This window comes from Chionomys nivalis, chromosome 21 (assembly GCF_950005125.1).
Source record: "Chionomys nivalis chromosome 21, mChiNiv1.1, whole genome shotgun sequence".
Classification (NCBI taxonomy): Eukaryota; Metazoa; Chordata; class Mammalia; order Rodentia; family Cricetidae; genus Chionomys; species Chionomys nivalis.
Window position 1 is genome coordinate 7208962 of NC_080106.1, and position 24380 is coordinate 7233341.

General features: G+C 51.3%; 1 protein-coding gene across 3 annotated transcripts in view; it reads left to right on the forward strand.

Moving 5' to 3' along the window:
• The first annotated feature begins 9070 nt into the window (after nucleotides 1-9070).
• Nucleotides 9071-24380, forward strand: part of Piezo1 (piezo type mechanosensitive ion channel component 1) — a 66771-nt gene continuing 51461 nt past the window's right edge. For all 3 annotated transcript variants that reach the window (XM_057753800.1, XM_057753802.1, XM_057753801.1), the window contains exon 1: nucleotides 9071-9393. In XM_057753800.1, the coding sequence (XP_057609783.1) occupies nucleotides 9330-9393 (64 nt within the window). In that variant the 5' untranslated portion in view covers nucleotides 9071-9329. The remainder of the gene's footprint in view (nucleotides 9394-24380) is intronic.

Consider the following 24380-nt stretch of genomic DNA (forward strand, 5'->3'; position numbering starts at 1 on the left):
TAACCATATTCTTAGCCCTCCTTCTTGGTGAAGGGTCTTTGAATTATTTATAAGAATTAAAGAGGGCCGGAGAGATGGCTCAGTGGTTAAGAGCATTGCCTGCTCTTCCAAAGGTCCTGAGTTCAATTCCCAGAAACCACATGGTGGCTCATAACCATCTGTAAAGAGGTCTGGCGCCCTCTTCTGGCCTTCAGGCATACACACAGACAGAATATTGTATACATAATAAATAAATAAATAAATAAATAAATAAATATTTTTTTAAAAAAAAGAATTCAAGAGAAACTGCCTGGAACTGTCTGAATAACTCAATAAAGCTCTGGCAGTGAGTTCCTCCGATATTTCCCCCAAAACAACAGAGCTTCTAGGAGGAAGCCAGGGCCTGAGCGTGGTAAGACAAACAGGTTCATCCCAAGGTCCTTTCCCCTGCACCCTTTCCAACAGACACTTCCGGGTGGCTGTTGCTTTGCAGCTCCTCTACCCAAGCCTTCATTGTCCCTGGAGGAAGAGCAGAAGCTCCCAGAGGCCTGGAAGACCTCACAGAACATCTCCCTACAGTACCACTTTTTTTTTTTATTATGTATACAATATTCTGTCTGTGTGTATGTGTGCAGGTCAGAAGAGGGCACCAGACCTCATTACAGATGGTTGTGAGCCACCATGTGGTTGCTGGGAATTGAACTCAGGACCTTTGGAAGAGCAGGCAATGCTCTTAACCACTGAGCCATCTCTCCAGCCCCCTACAGTACCACTTTAAGTGCCCCAGCAAGTCTAAATGGCCAGCTTCTATGTGTTTGCAGCCTCTGGGAGGCTGTTTAAGGTCTATTACATTATGGGAAGCTCCCATGGATCCCCTGGCTCCTAGAACATTCCAGTTCATATGAGGCGCTTAGTTTCTTGTTTCTGGCAGGGAGTCTGCATGGGTCTGGGAGCTGAAGGGCAGCTGATGTAGTTATCTGGAAAAGCCCACTGCAAAGCCCACAGGTGGATGGCATTTAAGATAAAGTCATTTAGGATGCTGAGGCAGGAGGATTGCCTCAAGTTTGAGCTATGATGTGAGACTCTTAACTCAAAAAACAAAAAGGGACTGGAGAGGTGGCTCAGAGGTTAAGAGATTGAGTCCCAGCAACCACATGGTGGCTCACAACCATCTATGAGATCTGGTACCCTCTTTTGTCATGCAGGGATACAAGCAGGCAGAGCACTGTATACATAATAAATTAATAAATCTTAAAAACAAAAAAAGGGTGGGGGCCAGGCATTGGTGGTATATGCCTTTAATCCCAGCACTTGGGAGGCAGAGGCTGGTGAATCTCTGAGTTTAAGGCCAACCTGGTCTACAGAGCAAGTTCTAGGACAGTCAAGACTACACAAAAAAACCCTGTCTCAAAAAATCAAAACAAAATCCCCAAACAAACCCGAGGTCAGATGCAGCATGTGCAGGACCTGCATGTGAAACTCAACCCCTTAGAAAACGTGCTCCCCGATTCCCCACTAGGTCAGCTGTAAACCTGTGTAGGCCTGCCTTGGCAGCGCTGAAGAGCAGAACCCACCCACAGTTAGGTGACAAATGTGATGTACCATGGTGACAGGTGAGGCAGCTCTGGCCCTAGCATTTGAGACCTGGGGAAAGGAGAACAGTATCCTGGCTGGGGCCCTTGAGCTTTGAAGATGCGTAGCTAGACTGTGACCTTTAGTAGCCTTTGAAGAAGTCCTGTCTGTGGTAAGAAGAGACACACATTTCAGGGAAAGAGGAAGGTTCCAGGCCCTGGGAGGGACATAAACAGGCAGATGGCAGACGGCAGAAGGGGTCAGTCATGGCGCCACCCTGAGAACACAGTCCGGTCTTCCAGCAGTCCATCCCCGACCTGGAATCTAGGAGGGAATTCTCAGCATTCCTGCACCAAGCCGTGCCTGAGAGATTGCTGAGAGGCTGTCTATGTTTACCCTTGACTTGGTCCAGCCTTCGGATGTGCTCCCCGCACAAGGAGGTGATGGAGTCTGCAGGGGACTTGATCTCTCAGTGACCTGTCTAAAGGGCCAGCTCAGGGCTGTGACAATGGGCGTTCCCTGAGCCAGTCTTTCTTCAGCAGGGAAATCTTCACAGCCAGCAGCAGTGAGGCATACCGGCTGTTGGCAGAGGTGCTGGCAGAGAGGCACTGGGCCTGCTGACTGACAGCCCTGTTTTTCCTGATAGTAACCAACACACTATAATTAAAGACCAGCCCAGTGAAATCCAGAGGTGAGGGAGGTCCTGCAGGAGAGTGACAGGCCAAGAGTGAGTGCTGAGCCTGCAGGGACCCTGGCTTGACATCAATTTTTCCCTTTCTCAACAACTGCCGTAGTAGGTGAATGATACAAGTAAGGCCATGGCTGCTCCTAGGTATGGCTGAGGAGAGGGTTTGTTGCAGATGTGGGGGCGAGAACAGCCAGAGGCGTCTGGAAGGGTCCAGACTGAACCAGGACAACAGACCGAACTGTGCCATGGGAGGAGATGGGGTGGGGCAGGAGGGAGATGAGGGTAGGGGTGGGGGTGAGAAGTGCTGAGAGAAGCCTCGGGTACTGAGAGAGACTGGTCCTGGTTGTCCTGGGACTGTGTCAGGGACTGGACATTGTACATGCACACCAACGGAAGCCAGGGATACACACATGGCAGGCCAACACTACCATTGAGCTACACCCAAGCCAGGGTTGGGACTCTTCACCTGGAACACAAGGGAAGGAGGCAGAGCTGGAGTTAATCCGGCAAGGATTCTTCTGAGGCACGTCCTTCAGGAAACAGTGCGAGAGGCAAGGAGGACCAAGCAGGACAGTCAGGGCCCTAGAGGCTGGTGTTGGCTGGGCTATCTCCATGAAGCTGGGCACTCGGTACACTCAAGGGTACCCTAAAGAGCTGGCCATACCTCGGGATATGAATATTTACCCACAGCTGTCAAAGGGCAGCTATGTCCCATTGGAAGTGGACCTATGCGGGTACAGGTGTGTCCCAGGTACCTTATTCTCCCTGCCAACAAAGAGCTATAGCAGAAAGTAGGTATGGGAGGGGCATGATTAAGGTTGGGGTTGGTATGAACTCATTATTGTCTATAGATACAAGGTGTACAGCTTGCTGATTGGGGTTGGTGGTTAGCATTTGTCATGGTGTCAAAGGCCCTGACCTTGTGATTATCTTTGTTGGCCCTGGGCATACCAAGTCACTGAGATAGCCTGGGAGAGCTCAGATCTACGGTGGTCATGGTTACACCCAGGAAGTAGGGTGGTCACAGGGTTCATCCACCCTAGATGTCCAGACATGGTGGTGAGTAGGGCAGCTAAGGGGCTCATAAGTCATTCAGAAGAATTAGGAGTTTGGGGATGGCATCCAGGTGGCTGTGTGGCGGAGGAAATCATGCTGGCTGCTCTCTGAGGTGTGTCTGCAGGTGCACAGTAGTTAAACATACAGACTGGTCGTCCTGAGATCTGTAAGTGCTGTCTATTGTCACCTGTAGGGACAGGAGTGACATAATCAGCAGTCAGGCCCTGGATGCTCAAGTCCTTACCTCTCACCTCTGCTCCTGACTTGGGGGGCCCTTGGGGCATGAGGAGGGGGTTACCTTCACCAGCATGGGTGTGCTTCCTGCCTTTTCCTGAGAAACAGGTAACTTTTCTTTCCCTGGGGATAGGAGACATCCGTGCACCCTCGGCCTGAAGAAAGTCAGGTCATGAAGGGATAGGACAGGCTTCCAGAATAGGGACAGGCCTTCCTTTGTAACCCCTCCTGGAGCTTCCGGAAGAGGAGGAAGGGGGATGAGTTCACCAGCAGTTCCACCCCTGCACAGGGCTCCGCCTCCACACCCAGTTGTGGGCAGGAAAAGGCTGAGTGGCAGGGATAGCCAAGTCTACACGCAGGCCTGTCCCTCCCCTCCTGGCTCTGAGCAGGCCCTGGAAGGAGCCATGCTGTGGTTCCCTGCCTCCAAGGGCCAGGATGGGGGAACCAGACCTTAAGGGGAGGGGAAGAGAAGCAAGGGACACTTACCAGGGCTGGAGAGCAGGTTAGACCTAAAGGCAGCTCGCTCTCTCTCTCTTGCTAACTTCTCATGTTAGCATGATTGGAAGGCCTGTTCCCTCCCTGGGGGAGCCACTCAGCTGCTGTTGCCCCTCAGAGATAGTGGGATGGTTCAGAGCCATGGAGGGCTGGACAGAGGTTGTCAGTTATAGCTCTCTGAGGCCTGTTTAGAAACAGCCTCACTGAGACATTTGTGTAGTTTAGTGCAATTCTGGGCTTGGATCTGGGCCATCAGCCTCTGGTTGGTTTGGGCTTGTCCCTCCAAAATCCCCAGTCCTGATCTGGTTTCAATGCGTAGATGGGTTAATATAACCGCAGACATCCTTCGGATGCCGAACTCATTTGGAAAATGCTGATGACTAATCTGGCTGCCTTCCCCATCTTCCTCACGTGAGTGTGGGCTGAACACTCGCCCCTGCCCCCACCCCACTCCTGTTAGTAACTTGCCAGAGACTCCTGGCCACAAGTCCCACTGGCATGCTTCCCAGAGGGGTCCACTACCAACTTTATTTTTCGAAAACATCTCTTTGATGTGTGTGTATTTATACGTCTGCGTGTGTGTGTCTGCGTGTGTGTGTGTCTGCGTGTGTGTGTGTGTGGTTGTGCTACAGTATGTATGGTGAAGTTGGAGGACAACTTATTTTCTTCTTTTGGTTTTTTTGAGACAGGGTTTCTCTGTGTAGCTTTGGAGCCTGTCCTAGACCTCTCTTTGCGGACCAGGCTGGCCTTGAACTTACAGAAGTCCACCTGCCTCTACTTCTTACAAGGTTTGTTTATTTATTATGTATACAGTGTTCTGCCAGTACAGGCTTGCACACCAGAAGAGGACACCAGGTCTCACTGTAGATGGTTGTGAGCTATCATGTTGTTGCTGAGATTTGAACTCAGGACCTCTGGAAGAGCAGCCAGTGCTTTTAACCTCTGAGCCATCTCTCCAGCCCTGCCTCTACTTCCAAAGTGCTAGGATCTCGAGTGCTGGGATCAAAAGCTAATGCCACCACTTCCCAGCGCCATCCAGCTTTTTAACATACACACATATATGTTAACACATATAATATGTTATATATGATATATTACATATAATAAAACACATACACACACACACACACACACACACACACACACACACACATATATATATATATATATATATATATATATATATATATATATATTTGTTTTTTGAGACAGGGTTTCTCTGTGTAGCCCTGGCTGTCCTGGAACTTGCTCTGTACCTCAAACTCAGAGATCCACCTCCCTTTGCCTCCCAAGCACTGGGATTAAAGGCATGCGCTGCCATATCTGGCTTTTTTGTTTTAAGACATGGTCTTACTCTGTAGCCCAAACTGGGCTTGAGTTTGCTGTGATCCTCCTGCCTCTGCTACCCGAATGTTGGACTCAGAATGTGTACCACTATGGTCAACTTTCTAATTCCACCTGACACGTAGGCAGCAGACAAGTTCTAGAAACAACTCCAAATAACAGACAGGGAGTTAGGGTCCTTCAGACTCTGGCCCAGGGTTGTCACAGCAGGGACAGAGATGGAATGGTTCTTCAAGTGGTAAAGAGTAGGGAAAGGCCAGTCCTCTGGACTACTGCCGGACTCCAGGAGGTGAGGGCATCTATAACCATGTGTGGTGGTTGGCTTGAGAGGAGGCAGGAGGGCAGGTGAGAGCTCCAGGTAAGTTCAACATGAGTGTCCCGGGTCCTCTCAATCTGGAGAGCCCGTCTGAGGTCACCCTGGATGGAGGGAGGAAGGAGGCGAGAATGCCATCTGCTGGGGTGGCATCGTGATAGAGCCTGGTTCTGTGCCCAGGCCAAAACAGCCCTTTGGAAGAGTCCTTGATCTGCAGGCAAAGGCAGGTATAAGCCAGTTTTCTAGGGATTGATGAATTTTTCTGTTTCCAAGAATGGGAACTGGCACTTGATAGAAATGTTCTCGAGAGCTGAAATAATAGCTTCCCAAGTATCGCAGTTGCTGGCCAGGAGTCAAGGAAGCAAGATGCTGGAGAAGTAGGCAACATGGGCTGCCTCTGGGGGTGGGTGGAGGAGGTCAGGCTGTGCTATTTTCTTAAAGCTGTTTGCCATAGTAAATCACACAGCATCAGCTTGGCATTTTAACCATTTTTCTTTTTCTTTCTTTGAGACAGGGTTTCTCTGTGTAGCCCTGGATACCCTGGAACTTGCTCTGTAGACCAGGGTGATCTAGAACTCAGAGATTTATGTGTTTCTGCCTCCTGGTTCCTGGGGCTAAAGGCATAGACCACCACCCTCCACCATTGAATCATTTTTCAAGTGTGCAATTGAGGGACTTTCAAAATCCTCCTCTTCCTCTTCCTTCTTCATTTCTGGAGATAAGGTGGCCCAGTCTGGCCTCAAACTTACAATTCTCCTGCCTCCTGAGAGCCAGGCTGACTGGTTGGTGCTGCCATGCCTACCTCTGGAGCCTTTTAAGTTTCTCATTAACCATCTCTTTCCTCCCCACACTCTACTCGGGCAGTCTTCTATTCTCTGTGTATGAACTGACCTCATCTAGATACTTTCATAAAGTCAGGCATGATCCCAGAATGCCTCAGAGGCAGAAGTAGAAAGATCTCTATGAACCAGAGGCCAGCCTGGTCTACATGACAAGTTCTAGGTCAGTCAAAGCTACATAGTGAGACCCTGTCTCAAAAAATAAAATCAAACATGGCCAGATGGCACTAGATAGATACGTTTTGTCAAGAAGTCCTTGGCTGATGGCCCTTTTGTCTACCATGGATGGTTTTGTTCTCAAGACTCAAATTCCAAGTTCTGCTTGAAAATCGGTTTTTGAAGAGTCAAAAGCCAACCAAATAATCAAAACCCCAAACAAACAAACAAACAAAATTCTGTAACCACACACAGTTTGTCTTTTGTGGCAGACACCCATCTCTTGGCTCAGTGTTTTCCAGATGTTTGGTTTGCAGTGGTGCCATAACTTGGTTCCCTGCTATAACCAGGTAACACTCAACTGCATGATGGCTCATGTTTGCCCCCCTCCCATTCACCCACTAATAGACACTTGGGGGTGTTTCTGCTTAGAATTAACATTCCAGAGTACACCAGTAGGGTTGACTGGATCAACTCTGGGGAGGGGGAGAGGGAACCCTAGTGGCAGAGCTGAATCCATCGTCTTCTCTGACCCTGTTCCTCCTCCCCACCTAGGGGACAGATGCCTAGCTCTGCATGAAACTCGGTGTGGCGGTGCACACCAGCAATCCTACACCCCTCCTGGAAGCTGCAGAAAGATGAGAGGTCATCCTTGGCTACCTAGCAAGTTTGAAGCCATGTCTAAAGAAAGAGGAAGAGGGCTGCAGGCCGGGCAGGCTCTCCCTGCGTGGCAAGTAGCAAGTAGGCAAGTTCTGATCCGAAGGATCTGGTCCACTTTATTTGGCCTAGATAACATAACACAGGTTTGTGACTGACCATGACACCAAAGGGTAGGAGGCTTACTTGCGGGCTGAGAGCACATGCTTGCTCTGTTGCACGCGAGGGAGGCATGGAAGGGTGGTGTAATTTTTCCAATGGTAACAATGTATCTTACAAGGCAGGGGTCTTCAGATACTCTTTAACTGCTACAGAGAACACCATAGGAGACATTCTAGTTTCTTTGACAGTTCTTGTGCTTTGGCCTTTATGGTTTCACCTTTTGCTACTTTGACAGTTGGTGGGACACAAACATTTCAGTTCTGCAGCGGTTCCCAACCTTCCTAATGCTGCATCCCTTTAATACAATACAATTTAATACACAATACTCCTGTTGTAATGACCTCCAACCACAAAATTATTTTGTTGCTACTTTATAACTGTAATTTTGCTTCCGACATGAATCGTAATGTAAACATCAAATATGCACGATATGCAATCCCCGTGAAAAGTCCTTCGACTCCTAGAGGGGTCGCGACCCATAGGTTGAGAACCACTGCTCTAGAAGCTGCTCTGAATGGATTTCAAAACCTCCCCCATGTCTCGGCAGCACCCCTTCAGAGCCAGGCTAGAGGTGAGTCTTGGAGCCAGCGTTAGGAGATGTTTAAATATTAGCTGTGCAGGGAAAGCCTGCATTTCTTGTGGTTTTGCAGAACTGAAGATTCTGAAGTTGTGATTGGTTGACTTTAGCCTGCTGGTGACCTGAGGCTCAATAGCGGTCATACCACCTCTCCTGGTCCTTAAGCCTCTGTCCCTAACTCCACTCATTTCCCAGTGCAGCTGAGTCTGGGCATGCTGGACTTGGTGCAGCTGTACAGTCATGGGCCCTTTTCCCTTTCTTCCTTCCCGTCCACCTAAATACGGAAGACCGAGCCAAACCAAGATGGCTTGGGTGAGGTACCCAGCACGTGCAGGACTCAGAACCAGTCTGGGTATCAATGGAACAGCAGGTGCTCGTCATCATTTGCTACCGTCTATAGCACACTGATTAAGGACAAACCACACAGTGGGGACAGCTACGACTGGAAGCAGCCCTAAAGCCCCAATCCAGACCACAGCGGGATGCAGCTGTCCGGTGCCACAGCAGTACAGTGTCTCTCCACCCCAACCACCAAGTCCTGGCCAACGTGGCCACTGTGGAGAACAACGACAACCCCCAGGGGGCGCTGCGCTCTCGCGACTTGGGGAGCAAAGGGGAAAGTTACTCCAGCCACGAGGGGCGCAGTTGCGGTGGGTGCTACCGAGGGTCCAGGGAGTCAGGCCCTTGGGAGTCTTTTTGTATCGCCCCGACCCAGGGTCCCAGGCTCCGGCCCCCCGGGGAGACGCGCCCCACCGGCACTGTGCGAGTGACCGCACCGGGCTGCAGGCGGGGGGTCTTCTGCAGCGTGCGGACCGGGGTCTCCGGCTCACCGGCACCAGCCAGGCCCGCAGGACCGGCGAGCGCGCCAACTGCGCTGGGCAGCGAGGGGTGCCTGGGCGCGCCAGGCCGTCGAGGGAAGCGCGGAGGCGGGCACTCCGGGGAGGGCGGGGGCCGAGCTTATAAAGAGAAAGAGCCGCCGAGTCGCCGTCCGGCCCAGCTCGGCCTGTGAGAGAGCCGCCCTGAGTTCCGCCCCGGGCGGGCTGACACCTCAGCGCGCGCGGGCTCCGGCTGTCGGGACTAGAGGGCGCGGCCGGCCCGAGTCCCGGTCAGAGGACGAGGCCCACGGGAGATCCTAGCAAGCGGCGCGCCACACGTGTGGAGACCCGCCCTGAGTGCCATGGCGCGTGGTTCCTCCGGTCCCCGTACCTCCCTTTAGCCACGGCGGCGCGACCCCGGGCGGTCCCCGGGCCTCGGGGCATGGAGCCGCACGTGCTGGGCGCCGGGCTCTACTGGCTGTTGCTGCCCTGCACGCTCCTGGCGGGTGAGTTGGAGGGCGCGGGCCGGAAGGCTGCGTCCGGGTCCCCCTGTGCTGTGTCGTCCGGCCCCGCGAGGGTGCGCGCGGGCGAGCATAGCTATGCGAGGCTATTCCCCGGGACTCGCCGCCCAGGGCGCCCGCATTCCTGAGGCGTGAGCGCGCAGGCGACCTCGGCGGGCTCGGGCCGGGCACCGGGTGGAATCGCGGCAGGCAGTGGCGAGGCGCGGGTCCCCGAGCGCCCCAGATAGCGTTGGGCGTTTCCGCGCGTGTTCGGAGGAGAGGCCCGAGCGAGGGGTTGTTAGCGTCTGAGACGGGAGGGAAGAGCGAGTTTCTATTCTCTTTCTTCTTTCTTTCTTTCTTTTTTTTTTAAAGAAGAAAGGAAAAAAAAGTCAAACTTGCTTCACGACTTCCTGACCAATCTGGGAGAAGGCAGTGTTCTGCCTGGAGCTTTTCAAGTCAGACTTTTCCTACTAGAAGTAATAATGTTCCAGCCCTAGGCGCAGTCCCTGGTGTTCTCAGTCCCAGTTCCGAGGCTGTCTACCCCATGCCTTGGAAAAACCTGTCTTCTTCATACCTTACTTGGTTACCTTCCAGTGGGACTGGGGCACAGGGCGCCCCAGAAGTCTCTGGCCTGGTGTCAGAACTGGAGATCCCAACCGTGGTATGTGTCCGTTGCTGGCCAGAAGCTCCTCTCCTTCCGTGTCATAAGTGCTGGGTTCCTCTGCGCTCTCCAGCCTCACCCAGGGCACCGTGCCCAACTCTTTACCCCCCTTATACCTTCTGGAGCAGCCAGCTCCCCTCCACATGGGACCTTCTCCACGCTCAGATTAAGTTAGCCCGCAGAGAGATGGAGCGGTTTGCGTTGTGTAAGTTTGTCTGCCTATGTGAAATTCATCTGTCAGAGGTGGGGGATTGTGTTTGGTCCCTCCAGTTCCTCCAGGGACACTGCTTGCTCACCCTGTTTTAGGTAGATTTCTTAGGAATAGGCTCCTGGGGTGTCAGGCATCCTGGGCAAACCCTACTGGGCCTTCCAGACAGGCTGAGTTTTGATTTGTAGCACCAAACTGTGGTGAGACTGAGGGAAATTTTTCAAGGCAGGAATCAATGAAAACCATTGAGCTTGGAAAGGAGGGGCCAGGGGACACTGTCCTCAGCTCAGCCTGGACTTGGGAGAGCCAAGGTCCAGGACCCACATTGATGGCTTGTTTTCCTCACTGGCCTGTAGACACTTCAACTGTAAAAATAAGCTGAGTGGGTGACGGTAGTGTTAAAGACAGGTACCCTTCCTACAGGGATAGCCGCAACAGGAGCTGTCTCAGGACACCTGAGGCTTCTTAACTGTCAGTGCTTGGGGACAAGAAACGCAGGGCAGGGAATAGGTGGTCTTGTTGTGTGGGAAGAAAGGTTTGTCTTCTTCAAAGAGGTCCTCTTCCACAGACAGGGGCCTTCTTAAACAAAGTTGGCAGGGTTTTCTCTGACAGACCAGATGGTGAATGTTTTCACATCACGAAATACTCTGATATTTTTTTTCCAGTCATTAAAAAAATGCACAAACCATTCTTAGCTCATGGGCAGAAAGAAATTGACTGTGAACTCTGGTCCAGCCTGCAGCTAGTGACCCCTGAAGATCACTCAAGGCTCCGAGGTCCCCTAGCTTTTCTGCTGCAGTGTGTGGGTGGCAAGAGAAGCTTCCAGTCTGAGTCTGGTTAGGATGTGAAGGAGGCTTTGCCAGCTCAGGGGGTTCCCACCCAGGCGGTGTGTTAGTCACCTGGGGAGCTTTCAAAAGCATATTGATGACTAATTCTCCCATTTTTCCTTAGGCCCAAACTGTCCCCCCAATAAAGTTCATTCATGAGCACATACCCAAGCATAGGCCACACCTCCCCTGACTCTGAGCCCTGGGTGTGGGCTTGGCCATCAACAGTTTTCTTTATGCTGGGGGAGGTGAGCAGGGGACACAGAGTCAGCCAAGAGCACTGCACGATGCCATAGGAGATGCTGGCATTCTGTTCATGGCCATGGGGTGTAGCCATCTCTGAGCGTCTCTTGCAGGAGGTGGGACTCCATCTCTTGTGCGAGCTCCCTCATCCTCTACCCTCTGACCAGTTTTGAGTCCTGTGTTTTGGAAATAAGGCTTCTCAGGTCAGTCATCCTGTAAGCTGGGTGCTGGCTCAGGCCTGAGTGAAGGTGTGAGTCACCCTGGCTTGTTCAACCCCCTTGTCAACTCGCCTACTAGGATGGCAACCTGAAAAGCCAGGCAAGCTGATGCCCCAGCCTCAAGGGAATAGTGACCGGCTCGGGCAGACTTGCCTGGTGACCTAGAGACCTAGGATCAGGACCCAGGGATGGAAGCTTCCAGAGACATCCAGGAGAGATGTTTGGTGCTTGGGAGAGATAGGACCAGGTCTGGCTCTTGGACTCACAGGGGAACCAGACACTTAAATACCAAGCAAGAACCAAGGAGTAAGACAGCTCATTGAGGGTGACAATGAGAAGACTTGTGGTCAAGCAGCATGGTCTCTGCTCTCAGGGTCCAACACATGGCACCCGCCATAGCATGGGGGGGGCATTGTCACATCCATGACAGAGTGGCACCTGCGTTTGACTGATTGTCTCTGAGAAGTATCACTGTTTACGGTGGAGCTATGTCTTCTCAGAGTGTCTTCATTGTCACCATCTACTGTCCCCTGTGGGAATGTATCTGGCTTGCCCATCACACACACACACACAGACATACCACATGTACACACAGACACACTCAGGAACTGGACAGCCCTCACTCAGTGGTCAGATCTACTGCTGAAGCTCAGGGCCAGAGAGGGCAGTAAGATGGCAGAGAACCGAGCCTTCCCTGCCACTGGTGCAGTAGTTTTGGTAGCCACAGCATGGGTGAGGTCCCACTTCCCCCTGCAGCACTGTGGGGGACTCCCTGCTGAGCCTAGGTGCCTAGGCCTGGCGGAGATGTGGGTGCTACCTCCACGCTGGGTCTGGGAGGGAATGAGTAAGCAGGCCAGGAACCCACTAGGTCCCAGCATGTTTAGGGGAGGAGCTGGGGACAGGCTGAGAACTGAGGGAAGATACGTCATACTGTTTTCTTTTTGCAGGTGGTCACTGGCAGTGGGGGAGGGGGGGAGGGTCCTGCAGAGGAAGTGACCTTGCTGGGGTGGGCAGAAGAGCTAGCTTCAGATCCTGGCCCCAGGCTGCTTCCTGGGCGGTGTCTCTGCCCGCTCGCTCGTTCTGACTGCTCTGAGTTGGAGAGGGCAGGGCCTTTGACTCCACTGGGTCTGAGATCTCCTTTCAGTTCTGTTACCTATTTTAGACATGTCTAATTAGATGTTTACTTCTTAATATACATTTGCTCTGGTTACTAAAGCTCAGCGTTCACACCTGCCTTCTGTCGCACTGTTGGCTCTGGGACTCCGTGTCAGAAAGCAGCTGCTTAGGATTAGGACGGGTGAAAGGAATCGCCTCACAGGCCCAGGATCACATGGATGGGAAGGGACAACCCTGAAATGAAGCGTCCTTTGCCTTCTAGCTGGCAGGTGCCTGTTTAAGGTCCCCGGGAGGACGAAAGAAGTCTCCTGGAGCATGTGCCGTGGGTGGAAAAGCTGTGGAAGGCAGCAGATTGCAGCCCGGCCCTTCATCTCGCTCTGAACTTGCCTGCCCTTTAACCTCTTTCTAGGCTTCATCTCCTCCCTTGTAAATGGAGCTATAAAAGCTTTCAGATCACTTCCAAACTCTGCTCTCTGGTCCCTGGGTTCTGACTCTCACACCCAGGCTGGGGAGGTGGATGGGTCAACTGTCTTTGGAAAAAGGCCAGTCCTTCGACTGGCGCTTCCTCCTCTGTCTTGGTGGCTAGGAGCCCCCGAGTGCTTTCCCGTGTGCGCTGAGCTGGGCCAGGCATCGGTTAGTAGCTGGGTCAGGTCTCCCGGGAACTGAGTAGAATGGGGCCTTCCACTACCGGGTTCCCTTCAGCACAGATGCTACTTCTTAGGGAAAGTAAGCACTGGTGTCCCCACTTTCCATGCATAGGTCCTGTCCCCGAGAGGGTCTGCAGTCCTGCACCCTGCATGGGACACCAAGCTGCACACTATCCTGAACCCTCCGAGTTCATTCATGCATTCTGTCATCTAGGTCTCGTGGGAAAAAGCACTGGGTAGCAGCCAAGAGGCAAGCTCTGGTTCCAGACCAGTGGTGCCAGGGCATGGGGGGGGGGGAACTCATGGATGCGGTGGAGATAAGAGTGATCACTTCTTCCTGACCAGGCCCGAGGACACTCTGAGCCCCTGCGGCTGTACATAGTTGGAGAGAGGGCTCAAATGCAGCAGTAACAAGCAGGCTTAGCTCCCTTCAGAGGGGCTCTGTGATGCTGTCCAAGATGGTATTTCCCAGGAATGGCATCCCAAACAGGGCTCCCCCAAATAATGCCATCCCAAAGGACTCCCAAACTGGTCTCCCCAACAATCCCTCTAGGTGGGACACTCCAAAGTGGTTTGCTCCCTATTCTATCCGGACAGAACAGTATGCATGGCCAGGGCTGATGACCTAGCAGCCTGGTGCTGGGCTCTGAAGGCCAAGCTAGCTTGGGTGGGCAGAGGAAACCCAGGAGGAAGCCATGAGTTGCAAGAGGAAGAGGGTATAGGATGGGGGTTAGCTAGTCTGGAGGGAGACAATAGATAGCCAGGCTACAGGATGAGGTCACTAGCATTCCAAGGCCCTATGTCTCCTTAGAAGGAGACCGGCTAGGGCCTGGTAAGGTGCTATAGTCAGTGCTACTGGGACTGGGTAGGGCCTGGAGAACCCTCCCTGTGCCTGTCCCCTCTTTGCAGAGAGGCCTCCAAAGGTCAAGAACCAGGGAGGGAGGGTGGGCTGGGTGGAGCCTGAGGATGCCCCCCAGCCAGGTTTTCAATTATAGCTGTTCCCTTATCTGTATTCTCCTAGACTCTTGGTGGAGCCTGTCTTGGTGACCAAAGTCTATAATCCCAACTACCCTGGAGGCTGAGACAGGAGGGTCACCCGTTCAAGGCCTCTGTGGATCACTTACCAGACCCTGTTTCGAAGTAAAAAGCAAAAGGAAGGGCTAGTGGAATAGTCCAGTTATAGAGTGAGGGCCTGGATGTGTGAGACCCTGGGTTCCGTCCCCAGCACCAGGGAAAGCAAACAAAAAACCCTGGTGGATCTCTTGTAGTATAGTAAAGAAGCTGTTTCCTTAAGCAAATACCTCTGATAGATATTTGGAGTCTACCATTGTACCAACCAAACTCTTTATGTCGTCAGTCACTCTGTACATGCACCTGTGATAAGGTTTAACTTACATATTAGGCACAGAGGTTAACCTCCATAGCTAATGATAAAATTAAATAATTACTACCATATATGGCATGAACAGTTGTTTAAGACAGGCATGGTGGCACGAGCCTTCAATCCCAGCATCAGGGAGGCAGAGACAGACAGATCTCTGTGAGTTCAAAGCCAGCCTGGTTCTACATAGCAGAGTTCCAGGCCAGCCAGTACTTCATAGTGAAACAGTGTCTCAAAAAAAAAATTATTTAAGTGTTGACAAGACGACTCAGTGGATAAAGACTCTCAGAAGTTGTCCTCTGAGTTACTCACATACTGTAGTACATGTGTGCTCCCCATGTGCACACACAAATGGATAAAATACTTTTTTTTTTTTTTTTTTTTTTTTTTTGGTTTTTCGAGATAGGGTTTCTCTGTAGCTTTGGTGCCCGTCCCGGAACTAGCTCTTGTAGACCAGGCTGAACTCCCAGAGATCTGCCTGCCTCTGCCTCCCAAGTGCTGGGATTAAACGCGTGCGCCACCACCGCCCGGCTGATAAAATATTTTTAAAACTTATGAAATGCGGGCTGGAAAGATGGCTCAGAGGTTAAGAGCACTGACTGCTCTTCCAGAGGTCCTGAGTTCAATTCCCAGCAACCACATGGTGTCTCACAACCATCTGTAATGAGATCTGGTGCCCTCTTCTGGTTTGCAGCATATATGTAGGGAAAACGCTGTATACATAATTAATAAATAAATCTTTAAAAAAAACTTATGAAATGCATAAAATATTTTTAAAACTTATGAAATGCAGAATTTTTCATCTAATATTTTTGTATTATGATTGGGTGTAGGGAGGTTGAAAGCTCAGATCAACTGAGAATAAATTCCACTATAACTCTTTTATTTATTTATTTATTCGTTTGTTTGTTTGTTTATTATTGGTTTTTCGAGACTCAGTTTCTCTGTGTAGCCCTACCTGTCTGTCCTGGAACTCACTCTGTAGACCAGGCTGGTCTTGATCCACCTGCCTCTGCCTCTCAAGTGCTGGGATTAAAGGTGTGTGCCTCCTCCATGGTCTGGCTCTTTTAATTTCCAAACCCATCCCTATTCCCAGGAGAGCTTGGTCCTGCCCTAGCTCTTCCGTATCTCAGCGTGAGTGGCATCTGCTGCATGTGGCCTCCTGCTACTGTCTTGTCACCTCATCTTGTCCTTCATAGGTGGAACATCCATGGTTATTTTGGGGTTCCCCCTTATGTCCTTCCCTTCAGTTGCTTCTAGGTTTCCCGTGTCAAGGGCACCTCTGCCCTTCCATGTGTTTCTCCGGGCTGGACTCTGAGTCCTGTCACATTTATGCATGGAGGTCACATATGTCCGGGTGGCCACTCACACTGATCCCTTGGGGAACTGGCCATGGGGAAGCAAGCATCGTCTTGTAGAGGACAAGGGCAGCTGTCCAGCCAGGCCAGCCTCCTGGGTGATATCAGATATCTTAGCCAATATGTGCAGCCTTCTGACTCCCTGTAGCCATCCCAGGAACCCTTGCTGAGTAGGGTGGGCCCATTTTTCTGGTATGTTTTAATAGCATAATTATAGGGGGGTATTTTTGGTTTTCTCTAAGAGGCTGGCAGGGTGAGCCACGGCTGTTTACCAGGCTGCAATGTGGACGCTATTTTTCTCTGTAAGTATATATAGCTGAGGCCATTTCTTCTCTGAGTTCAGGCTGCTGAGGGATGGTGGCCACCTCAGCCTCCTGTGGTTTCCTTTGCTATTGAATGGGAGCCTAAAATGGGCCCAGGGAGCAGCTGCTGGGCTCTGAGGAACGTGAACCTGGGGTGGCCCCCATCTTAGTTACTGTTCTGTTGCTAGGAAGAGACACTATGACCAAGGGAACTTAGAAAACATTTAACTGGGGGCTTGCTTACAGATTCAGGAGGTTAGATGGTCATGGTGGGAAGCATGGTGTCAGTCAGGCTTGGTACTGGAGCAGTAACAGAGCTTAGAACTGATCCATCAAGTAGGAGGCAGAGAGGTCATGAGACTGGGCCCGGTGTGGACTTTTGAGACGTCAAAGCTCACTGTTAGTGACACACTTCTTCCAGCAAGGCCACACCTCCTCATCCTTCCTAAACAGTCCACCAACTTGGAACCAAATCTTTAAATACATGAGCCTGTGGGTACCAATCTCATTCTAAGCATCACACCTCCCATCCAGGCCTTGAACCTTCCACGGAGTGTTCCTGCTCAGCCTGGTGAAGGCCTTTAAGAGGGTGTAAGTTAGGCCTCCTCCCTGCTGCTTGGTTTTCCTCTGGTATCGAGCAGCCACCTCCATCCTCCAAACCTTGGCCATCATCCAAAGACTCTTTTTTTTTTTTTTTTTTTTTTTTTTTTTTTTTTGGTTTTTCGAGACAGGGTTTCTCTGTAGTTTTTGGAGCCTGTCCTGGAACTAGCTCTTGTAGACCAGGCTGGTCTCGAACTCACAGAGATCCGCCTGCCTCTGCCTCCCAAGTGCTGGGATTAAAGGCGTGCGCCACCACCGCCCGGCCCAAAGACTCTTAAGTAGGAGAATTAAACTGCTAAGGAAGGAAGTCCCGGGGTCTGCACTGAAGACCTGTGCTTGTTGGGGATCTGAGGATGAGGTGTGGGTTCTGGACAAATGGTCTGAGGGGAGCCTGGGAGCCTGCAAGCATAGGGTTTGATAGTCACCTCTTTTTTTTTTTAATTAATTTTTGATTTTTTTCAAGACAAGGTTTCTCTGTAGCTTTGGAGCCTGTTCTCTCTCATTTACTTGATTTCTGTTTATGGTTAAAAGGCTGTTTAACAGCATCCTCCTGATAACATGACAGGGAGTTTCGAGAGGGAAGTGAGGGGCTGGAGAGATGGCTCAGCAGCTGAGAGTGTGTACTGTGCTTGCAGAGGGAAGTTCGGCTCCAGCATGCACACTGGACTGCACACAGGAATCTAGAACTCTAGCTGCAGAGAATCAGACATCCTCTTTAAGACTCTGGAGGCTCCTGTACTCACCCGTGCCTTCTCCCCTGCCCCCAATACATACACATTTTTTAAAAAAATAAGTAAAATCTTTTAAAGGGAAGTAAGACCGTCCACTAGTTTGACAGCTGTTTTCCTCACTAGCATGTTTGAGGGACAGTGACAGTAGTGACCCACGTGACTCCTTTATGCCCTGTGATAAACTTTGTGTTGTGATCTCTGTCCCTGGGAGGGCTTTTCTTGTCCTGTTTGGGAAGGAACAGGCTGACTGGTTATCCCAGTTGCCCGGAATCACTCTGTGAACAGGTGAAATCGCTCTGTGGGCAGCTGAGTACTCCCAGTCCTGGTCAGCCTCCTGCTCCCCCTTTCACCTACAGTGAGATGGTCACATGCCGGCTTACAACAGCCTTGTGGGCGGTGGCTCAGTGCCTGGCCCTATCTCCTCTGTCTGTGAGTGGGGCCGGGACTGTTTTCCTCAACTCTGACGTGGTCTAGCTACCTCGAGTGGCCAGACTCTTGGGTGCATTTCTGCACAATTTCCTCTAGCTCCATGCGGATCCAGTAGTTCTCCCTTGCCTGTGGCGACTGAGGCCCATGGTACATGCCAGTGTCCTTTCCTCCAAGTAATCCCTGGAGCAGTGTTGCCTACTATGAGAGCCTGGGGCCTTTGGCTTCCCAGTCTCACCAACTTACCCAAGCCGTGGCAGCAGGTGTCACAGGGTAGGAGTGGGCAAGTCCTTGCTCTGTGTGTGTGTGTGTGTGTGTGTATGAATGTGCTTGTGTATACATATTCTTGTTTAAGGTTGTGTTTGTACTGTGACAAGTGTGTGGAGGTCAGAGGACAACCTCAGATGTTGGTCTGCACCTTCTACCTTGTTTGAAGCAAGGTCTGCCTTGTTTACCACTGTTTGTGTACTGCAGGCTGGCTGGTTTATGAGCTTCTGGAGGATCCTCCTGTCTCTGTCTCTCTCCTCACCATAGAGTGCTGGGATTACAGACACACACCGCAGTTTACGTGGATTCCAGGGATATGAACTCAGGTTGTCAGGCGTGGGTGACAAGCACTTTTACCCACTGAGCCATCTCCCCAGCCCAGGCAGCCTGATTTCTCAGGAGAATATGGTAAAGTGTATAGCATGGTTCAGGATATATGGTCCTTATCGAGAGCCAACGTTCTGCTCCAACAGCCCTGTCCTCCAGCCCTAGCGGCTCCAGTGTGTCCTGTCGGCAGTTTCCCTGGCTCTGCCGTCCTGGGTGGGTCCCCAAGGATGTCTTTCCACACATCTCGCTCTCATCTAAGGCTACTGTACTCTGCTCCTCCTCCCCCAGTAGCTTCTCACCTGTCCTCTTCCATAGACATCTGGTCACTCACTGCCTTTGGCATTCAATTGACAGATGCCATCTGTAAGGCCTGCTCTGGCCCAGGCTGTCTTAGGGGTTTGGGGTCCCACTGCTACTCCCAGTTTCTGGTGCACCTGAACACTGAGTACCCCGAGTGTTCTCCACCTGAAGTGTTACCAGCATCCGATAGAACCCACAGCTCTGTAGTGATGCTCAACAGCTGGAGATTTCCAAACAACCATTCCAAAACAAGTGAAGGGACCCTGTGCTGCCCTGCAGCTCATGAGCATCGCTGTCATCTTGCTCAGGTGTGTGAGATTCATTCCAGCTACTGCTCCTTTTTGTGGTTTTTAGACAAAGTCTCACCATGTAGCCCAGGATGGCCAAATCCTATCCCACTCTCCACAGATGCAATAGCACTGTTCTGTTTATGTCATGAGTATCTGTGGGGAGAGGACTTTGTCTTTCTGAGGTGCACATGTCCGCCCTTCCTTGCTGGAGAAGAAGGTATGAATGTAAACTCAGGCAACCTCTAGCCTCTAGGTCCTGCCCACATGTCTGAGGAATTGGTGCCCCACAGCCCATGTGCACCATAGTGAAGAGGGGACTCCTGTGGCTTCAGTTTGTTTTCTGTGATGCCTGCTGAGTTCTCACTTGCGCCTGGTATGCGACGCTGTCTGACTTCATCGTGAAATGTTTATGTCTTTCAGCCATTAAAGCAAAACAGCAACAATAAAAAACCAGGAATCTGTTTTGGTTTCTCTTTCTTCCATTTTTGTTCTGGTGTTTGTGTGTGTGTGTGTGTGTGTGTGCGTGCGTGTGTGTGTACGTGTGTGTGTGTGTGTGTGTGTGTTTACAAGGAGACCAGAGGTCAACCCAAGTGTTTGTCCTCAGGAGCCGGCCATCTTATTTTTGAAGGATTTCTCAGCAGCCTGTAACTTTCCGGTTTAGACTAGGACTGACTAGGGCTGCTGACCAGCAGGCTCCGAGAAGCTGCCCGTCACTGTCTCCCTGGCACCGTGTGCACGACTGTACCCAGGTTTCAACTATTTTAGATAGGCCCTCACTCTATACCCCTGGCTCAGCTGGAACTTGCTGTATAGATTCGGGTAGCCTCAAATTCACAGAGCTCCGTCTGCTTCTGCCCCTCAAGTACTGGGACAAAAGGCGTGTGCTGCCACACCAGGACACCCAGCTTTTTAAAAGTGTGGGTTCTTGAGATTGAACTCAGCACAACCACTTTACTGAGCTAGCTCATCTCCGCAGCCTTACTTTTAATATTTCAGATGAGGTCTCATACAACTCAGGCTGGCCTCAAGCCTTCTGTGTAGCCTAGGATGTTCTGGAACTCCCGACCATGCTCTTGAGGGCTGGGATTACATGGGTGTGCCACTGTGCTTGGTTTGTACATTACTGGGATCAATCCCAGGGTTACAGGATTACATGCATGCTTTGGAAGCTGTAAGCAGATGACCAGCTGAGCTGTATGCTTAGCTCTATTTGTTTGTGAGACAGTGTAACAGGAGCTACACTAAGTAGCTCAGGTTAACCTCAAACTCTTGTGTATGGTGGAGGGACGGTGTGTGCGTCACACCTGGCTTCCTCTGTTTTTGGTCCTTGGAGTTTGTTATGTTATTTGACATTTCAGCCCTCTATCAACTGTGTATTAGTGTTTTTGTGCCTATGTGGCATGCTTATTCCAGTCTTCATGGTGTCATTTTAGGAGCGGGCCCTTCTAATCCAGATGGAATCCAGCTCAGCAGTGGGACTACTGTCTGCTCTGTGTAGACGGTCACTTGTCCACAAGAATGTTTTCACTCCTTAGCCACGTGGCTCTCCCTGCCTTCCTGTGTGGCTGGACCTTGTCCTGCCCACCACCTGCCTAGATGCCTTATGGAATGTTCTGTTCTACCACTACCACCCCCATCCTCACCATCGCTTCCCATCCTCCTCTGCTGGCTTGGCATCCAGACACTCAGATGACCCATGTCTTGTGGATCCTCTAGGGAACCCAAGCAGTCCATGGCCCCGTCTCTCCAGAGGCTGTGTGCTAACTAGCTGAGTTAACCCTCAGTCCTCAGCCCTTGTCCTTATCTGGGACAGCATGCTTTGTGGGGTCTGAGTGCAACCTCTTGCCTTCTTTCCTGCCTCCCCGAATCCAGCATGACCCTTGGCTGGCCCTACAGAGCTGGCCCTGTTTCTGCTCCACTATGTGAAGGTGACTGGACATATTGCCTGGAGCTTGGACCTGGGGACAGTGGCTGGGCCTCGCATATCTACAGCCCCACTGGGCATTCCTGCCTGTGCCTGACGCCACGCCTCTGTGTTTTCCTGTCTGTGTTGACTTAGTGGGGTCAAGGAAGGCTGGGAGTTGCCATCCTGTAGGTGTGAAGGGAATGTCAGCAGAGGCCAGGGGAGAGGTGGCAAGGTGGATGTTCCTCCAGGTCGCAGAGGTCACACCTGTCCAGGCTTGCCTGGTGACATGGTCCCATGGCGACTACGTTCCAAGCTGTCCTAATTTCATTTCTGTTGCTGTGACCAAGTATCTGGACAAAAAGGCAGTTTAGGGAAGAAAGGATTCATGCTTCGTGCATGGTTCCAGGTTATAGTTCGTCACTTCAGGGAAGCTGTAGCCATAGGAGCTTCAGACAGCTGGCCACAGTCAAGAGCAGAGAAAATGAATGTGCGTATGGTCACACGCTTGTGCTCAGCCTGATTTCTCTACTCTTACAGAGTTCAGGACCCTCTGTCTAGAGAATAGTGCTCTCCGCAGTGGACTGGGTCTTTCTCACACCAATTAATAATCAAGACAATGCCCACAGACAAACCCACAGGATAACCAGACCTAGACAACTCCTAACTTTCTTCTCATGTGATCGATTGATTCTAGCTTCTGTCCAGTTGACAGTTAAAACTAACTATCACACAGACCTTATCAGTGGGTGCAGACCTTCCCAGTGCATGGGGGGAGGACAGCCAGGCAGGCCCTAATCGCTAAGGGTCAGGAGTGTGGGGGGGAGAGACTCACAGCATTGTGGGAAGAGGGACCTAAGAAAGTTGTTGAACAAAGGTGTGGTGCTGCCTGGGAGAGCCTTGGTGGAACCTGGACCCTCAGGCAGCTTCCCTTGAGCGGCATCTGAGCACTTTGAGCTGTGTAAGGGCCTCCTGCCTCAGTTTCCAGTTCCCACAGCGAAAACGAGCCTAGGAAGTAGATAAGTGAAGTGTGTGGTAGGGGCAGCTCTGTGTGCCTGTCAGGGTGCTGTGGGTGGGATGTCCCTGGGCTACACTGGAGCCTCTTTCTCCCAGCCTGGGTGGACAGCAGGTGTCTCCTTTGCTGATACATTGAAGGTCAGTGGTCATCCCCTAGCTTCTGGGATGCTTTCTCTCAGCCTGGGGAAGCACCAACCATCACCTTCATTGTGCACTCCTGAGTGAGGCCAGGTTTCTGCAGGACCACACAGCACGGAGTCTTCACTACCACTAAAGACTTAGCCCCCTGACTTTCAAGGCAGGCTTCTCTTTCCCCTCCCACCTCTACCCTTATCTCATACTGTGTAAGCAAACTTCTCCCACCACCTCCATTCAGATCTCTGCACCTCTCCCACATCCTCCTTCTCTCCCTCAACTGTATAAACCCTGTGTCTACCAGAGACCCTGGAGACACCTTGGCCTTGGGGCTGTGGGAGGAGCTATAGTCCCCGCTCCCCGGAGCTCCTGGACCAGCAGGCTGAGTTACATTCCAGAGATGACAGGCCATTCCAGGGAGGCCAACAAGGAGGTGCAGGTGCGCTGGGCCCCAAGTGAGGTAGGGAGTGTTGAGACACAGTGATCCTTTCCCCTCACTGGAGGAATACTGGCCCTGCTAAGTGAGCTCACCAGCTTGTAGTTTTGCCTTTGAGAAGGGGATAGACCTAGGTGGGAACTGCTGGGGGGGGGGGGTGTCTCAGGAAATGGTGACGAGGCAGGTGTCTCCAACATCTTATGGGACAGACTCAGGCTCAGGTACCATCTGAGATGTGCTAGATCTTACAGCCCACCTGTCTTTTGCCAGGGCCTGGTGATGTGACTATAAAAGCAAAGACCACCCATTCCCCTACTGTCCCCAAATCTTTGGTTATTTGTGACCCAAGAGTCGCTTCCTCACTGAACTGTGTTCTGAGTTACCTTAGCTCCAGCTGGGGGCTAGCCACAAGAGCCCCCGGGCTCTGCAGAACCCTGGGTGGCAGTGATAGTGCTGTATACTCTCTCTCCTGCAAGGTAGGTGGCAGGCTGAGGACAATTCCCACGCTTGGCTTCCTGTTGAATCTCTCCCTTTGTCCTCAGACAGTCTGATTCTTGACTGTGCTGTTAGGCGCCTTTAGGCAATTTACACAGCTTCTCTGAATTTTGAACCCTTCATCTTCTAAAAAAATTAGCATAATCTTTATTATTTTTAAATTCATATACAGGGCTAGAATGGCTGGTCATCTGAGCATAGCAACTCACATCTATAATTTCAACACTCAGGAGGATGAGTCAGATTGCTGATAGTTTAAGGCCAGCCTGGACTACCTAATTCCAGGTTAGCCTGGGCTACAGTATGAGACCCTGTCTCAAAAAACAACAAAAGATATTGCGAGTTTGAGTGCAGTGGTGCATGCCTTTAATCCCAGCATTCAGGAGGCAAAGGCAGGTGGATGGATCTCTGTGAGTTCCAGGCCAATCAATCTATTCTACCTAGCAAGTTCCAGCCTAGTCAGAACAATATAATGAGACCCTATCTCCAAACCAATGACAAACAAAAACACTGCTGCATTACCTGTCATATGGGATGCCCCTTCCAGAACCCGTGGAGCCGAGTGCCTGGCCATCAGCACCTGGAGCAGGGCCCTAGCACTGTAACTATTCTGTGGTGGAGCCTCCCTCCTGCAGCCAGTCTTTGTAAATCACCAGATATCAGATTATCAGCTGCCCTGCTTGACCCCATACCTCTCTGGGACAGCCCTGCAGGTTACACGTGTGAAAATGCCTTACAAAATCCATCTTGGGGGAGGCAGGGCTGGTGCACAGGCCAGGTTGCATATTGCATATGCTGTGCTTCTTGAGGATGGCAAAGAATAGCCACATGCTCATACCATTGCCTGCTGGCAGTGTGTACCTTGGGGGCATTCTGATGGCTGGCCAGGTGAGGAGGTCATCTGGGTGTCTACACTTGGAGACAGGGGTATTGGATATCTGCCACTGGTGTCTTTATAGGCAAGTTAAACAGCTCCTCTGTACTTCGAATCCTCCATCTTTAAAGATGGGCTTGAACCAGTGAGATTCCTCAGAAGCTAAGGAAACTTGCTGCCAAGTCTGATGACTTCCTTGATTGATGTCAGCCCACAGCTCAGGGACTGAAC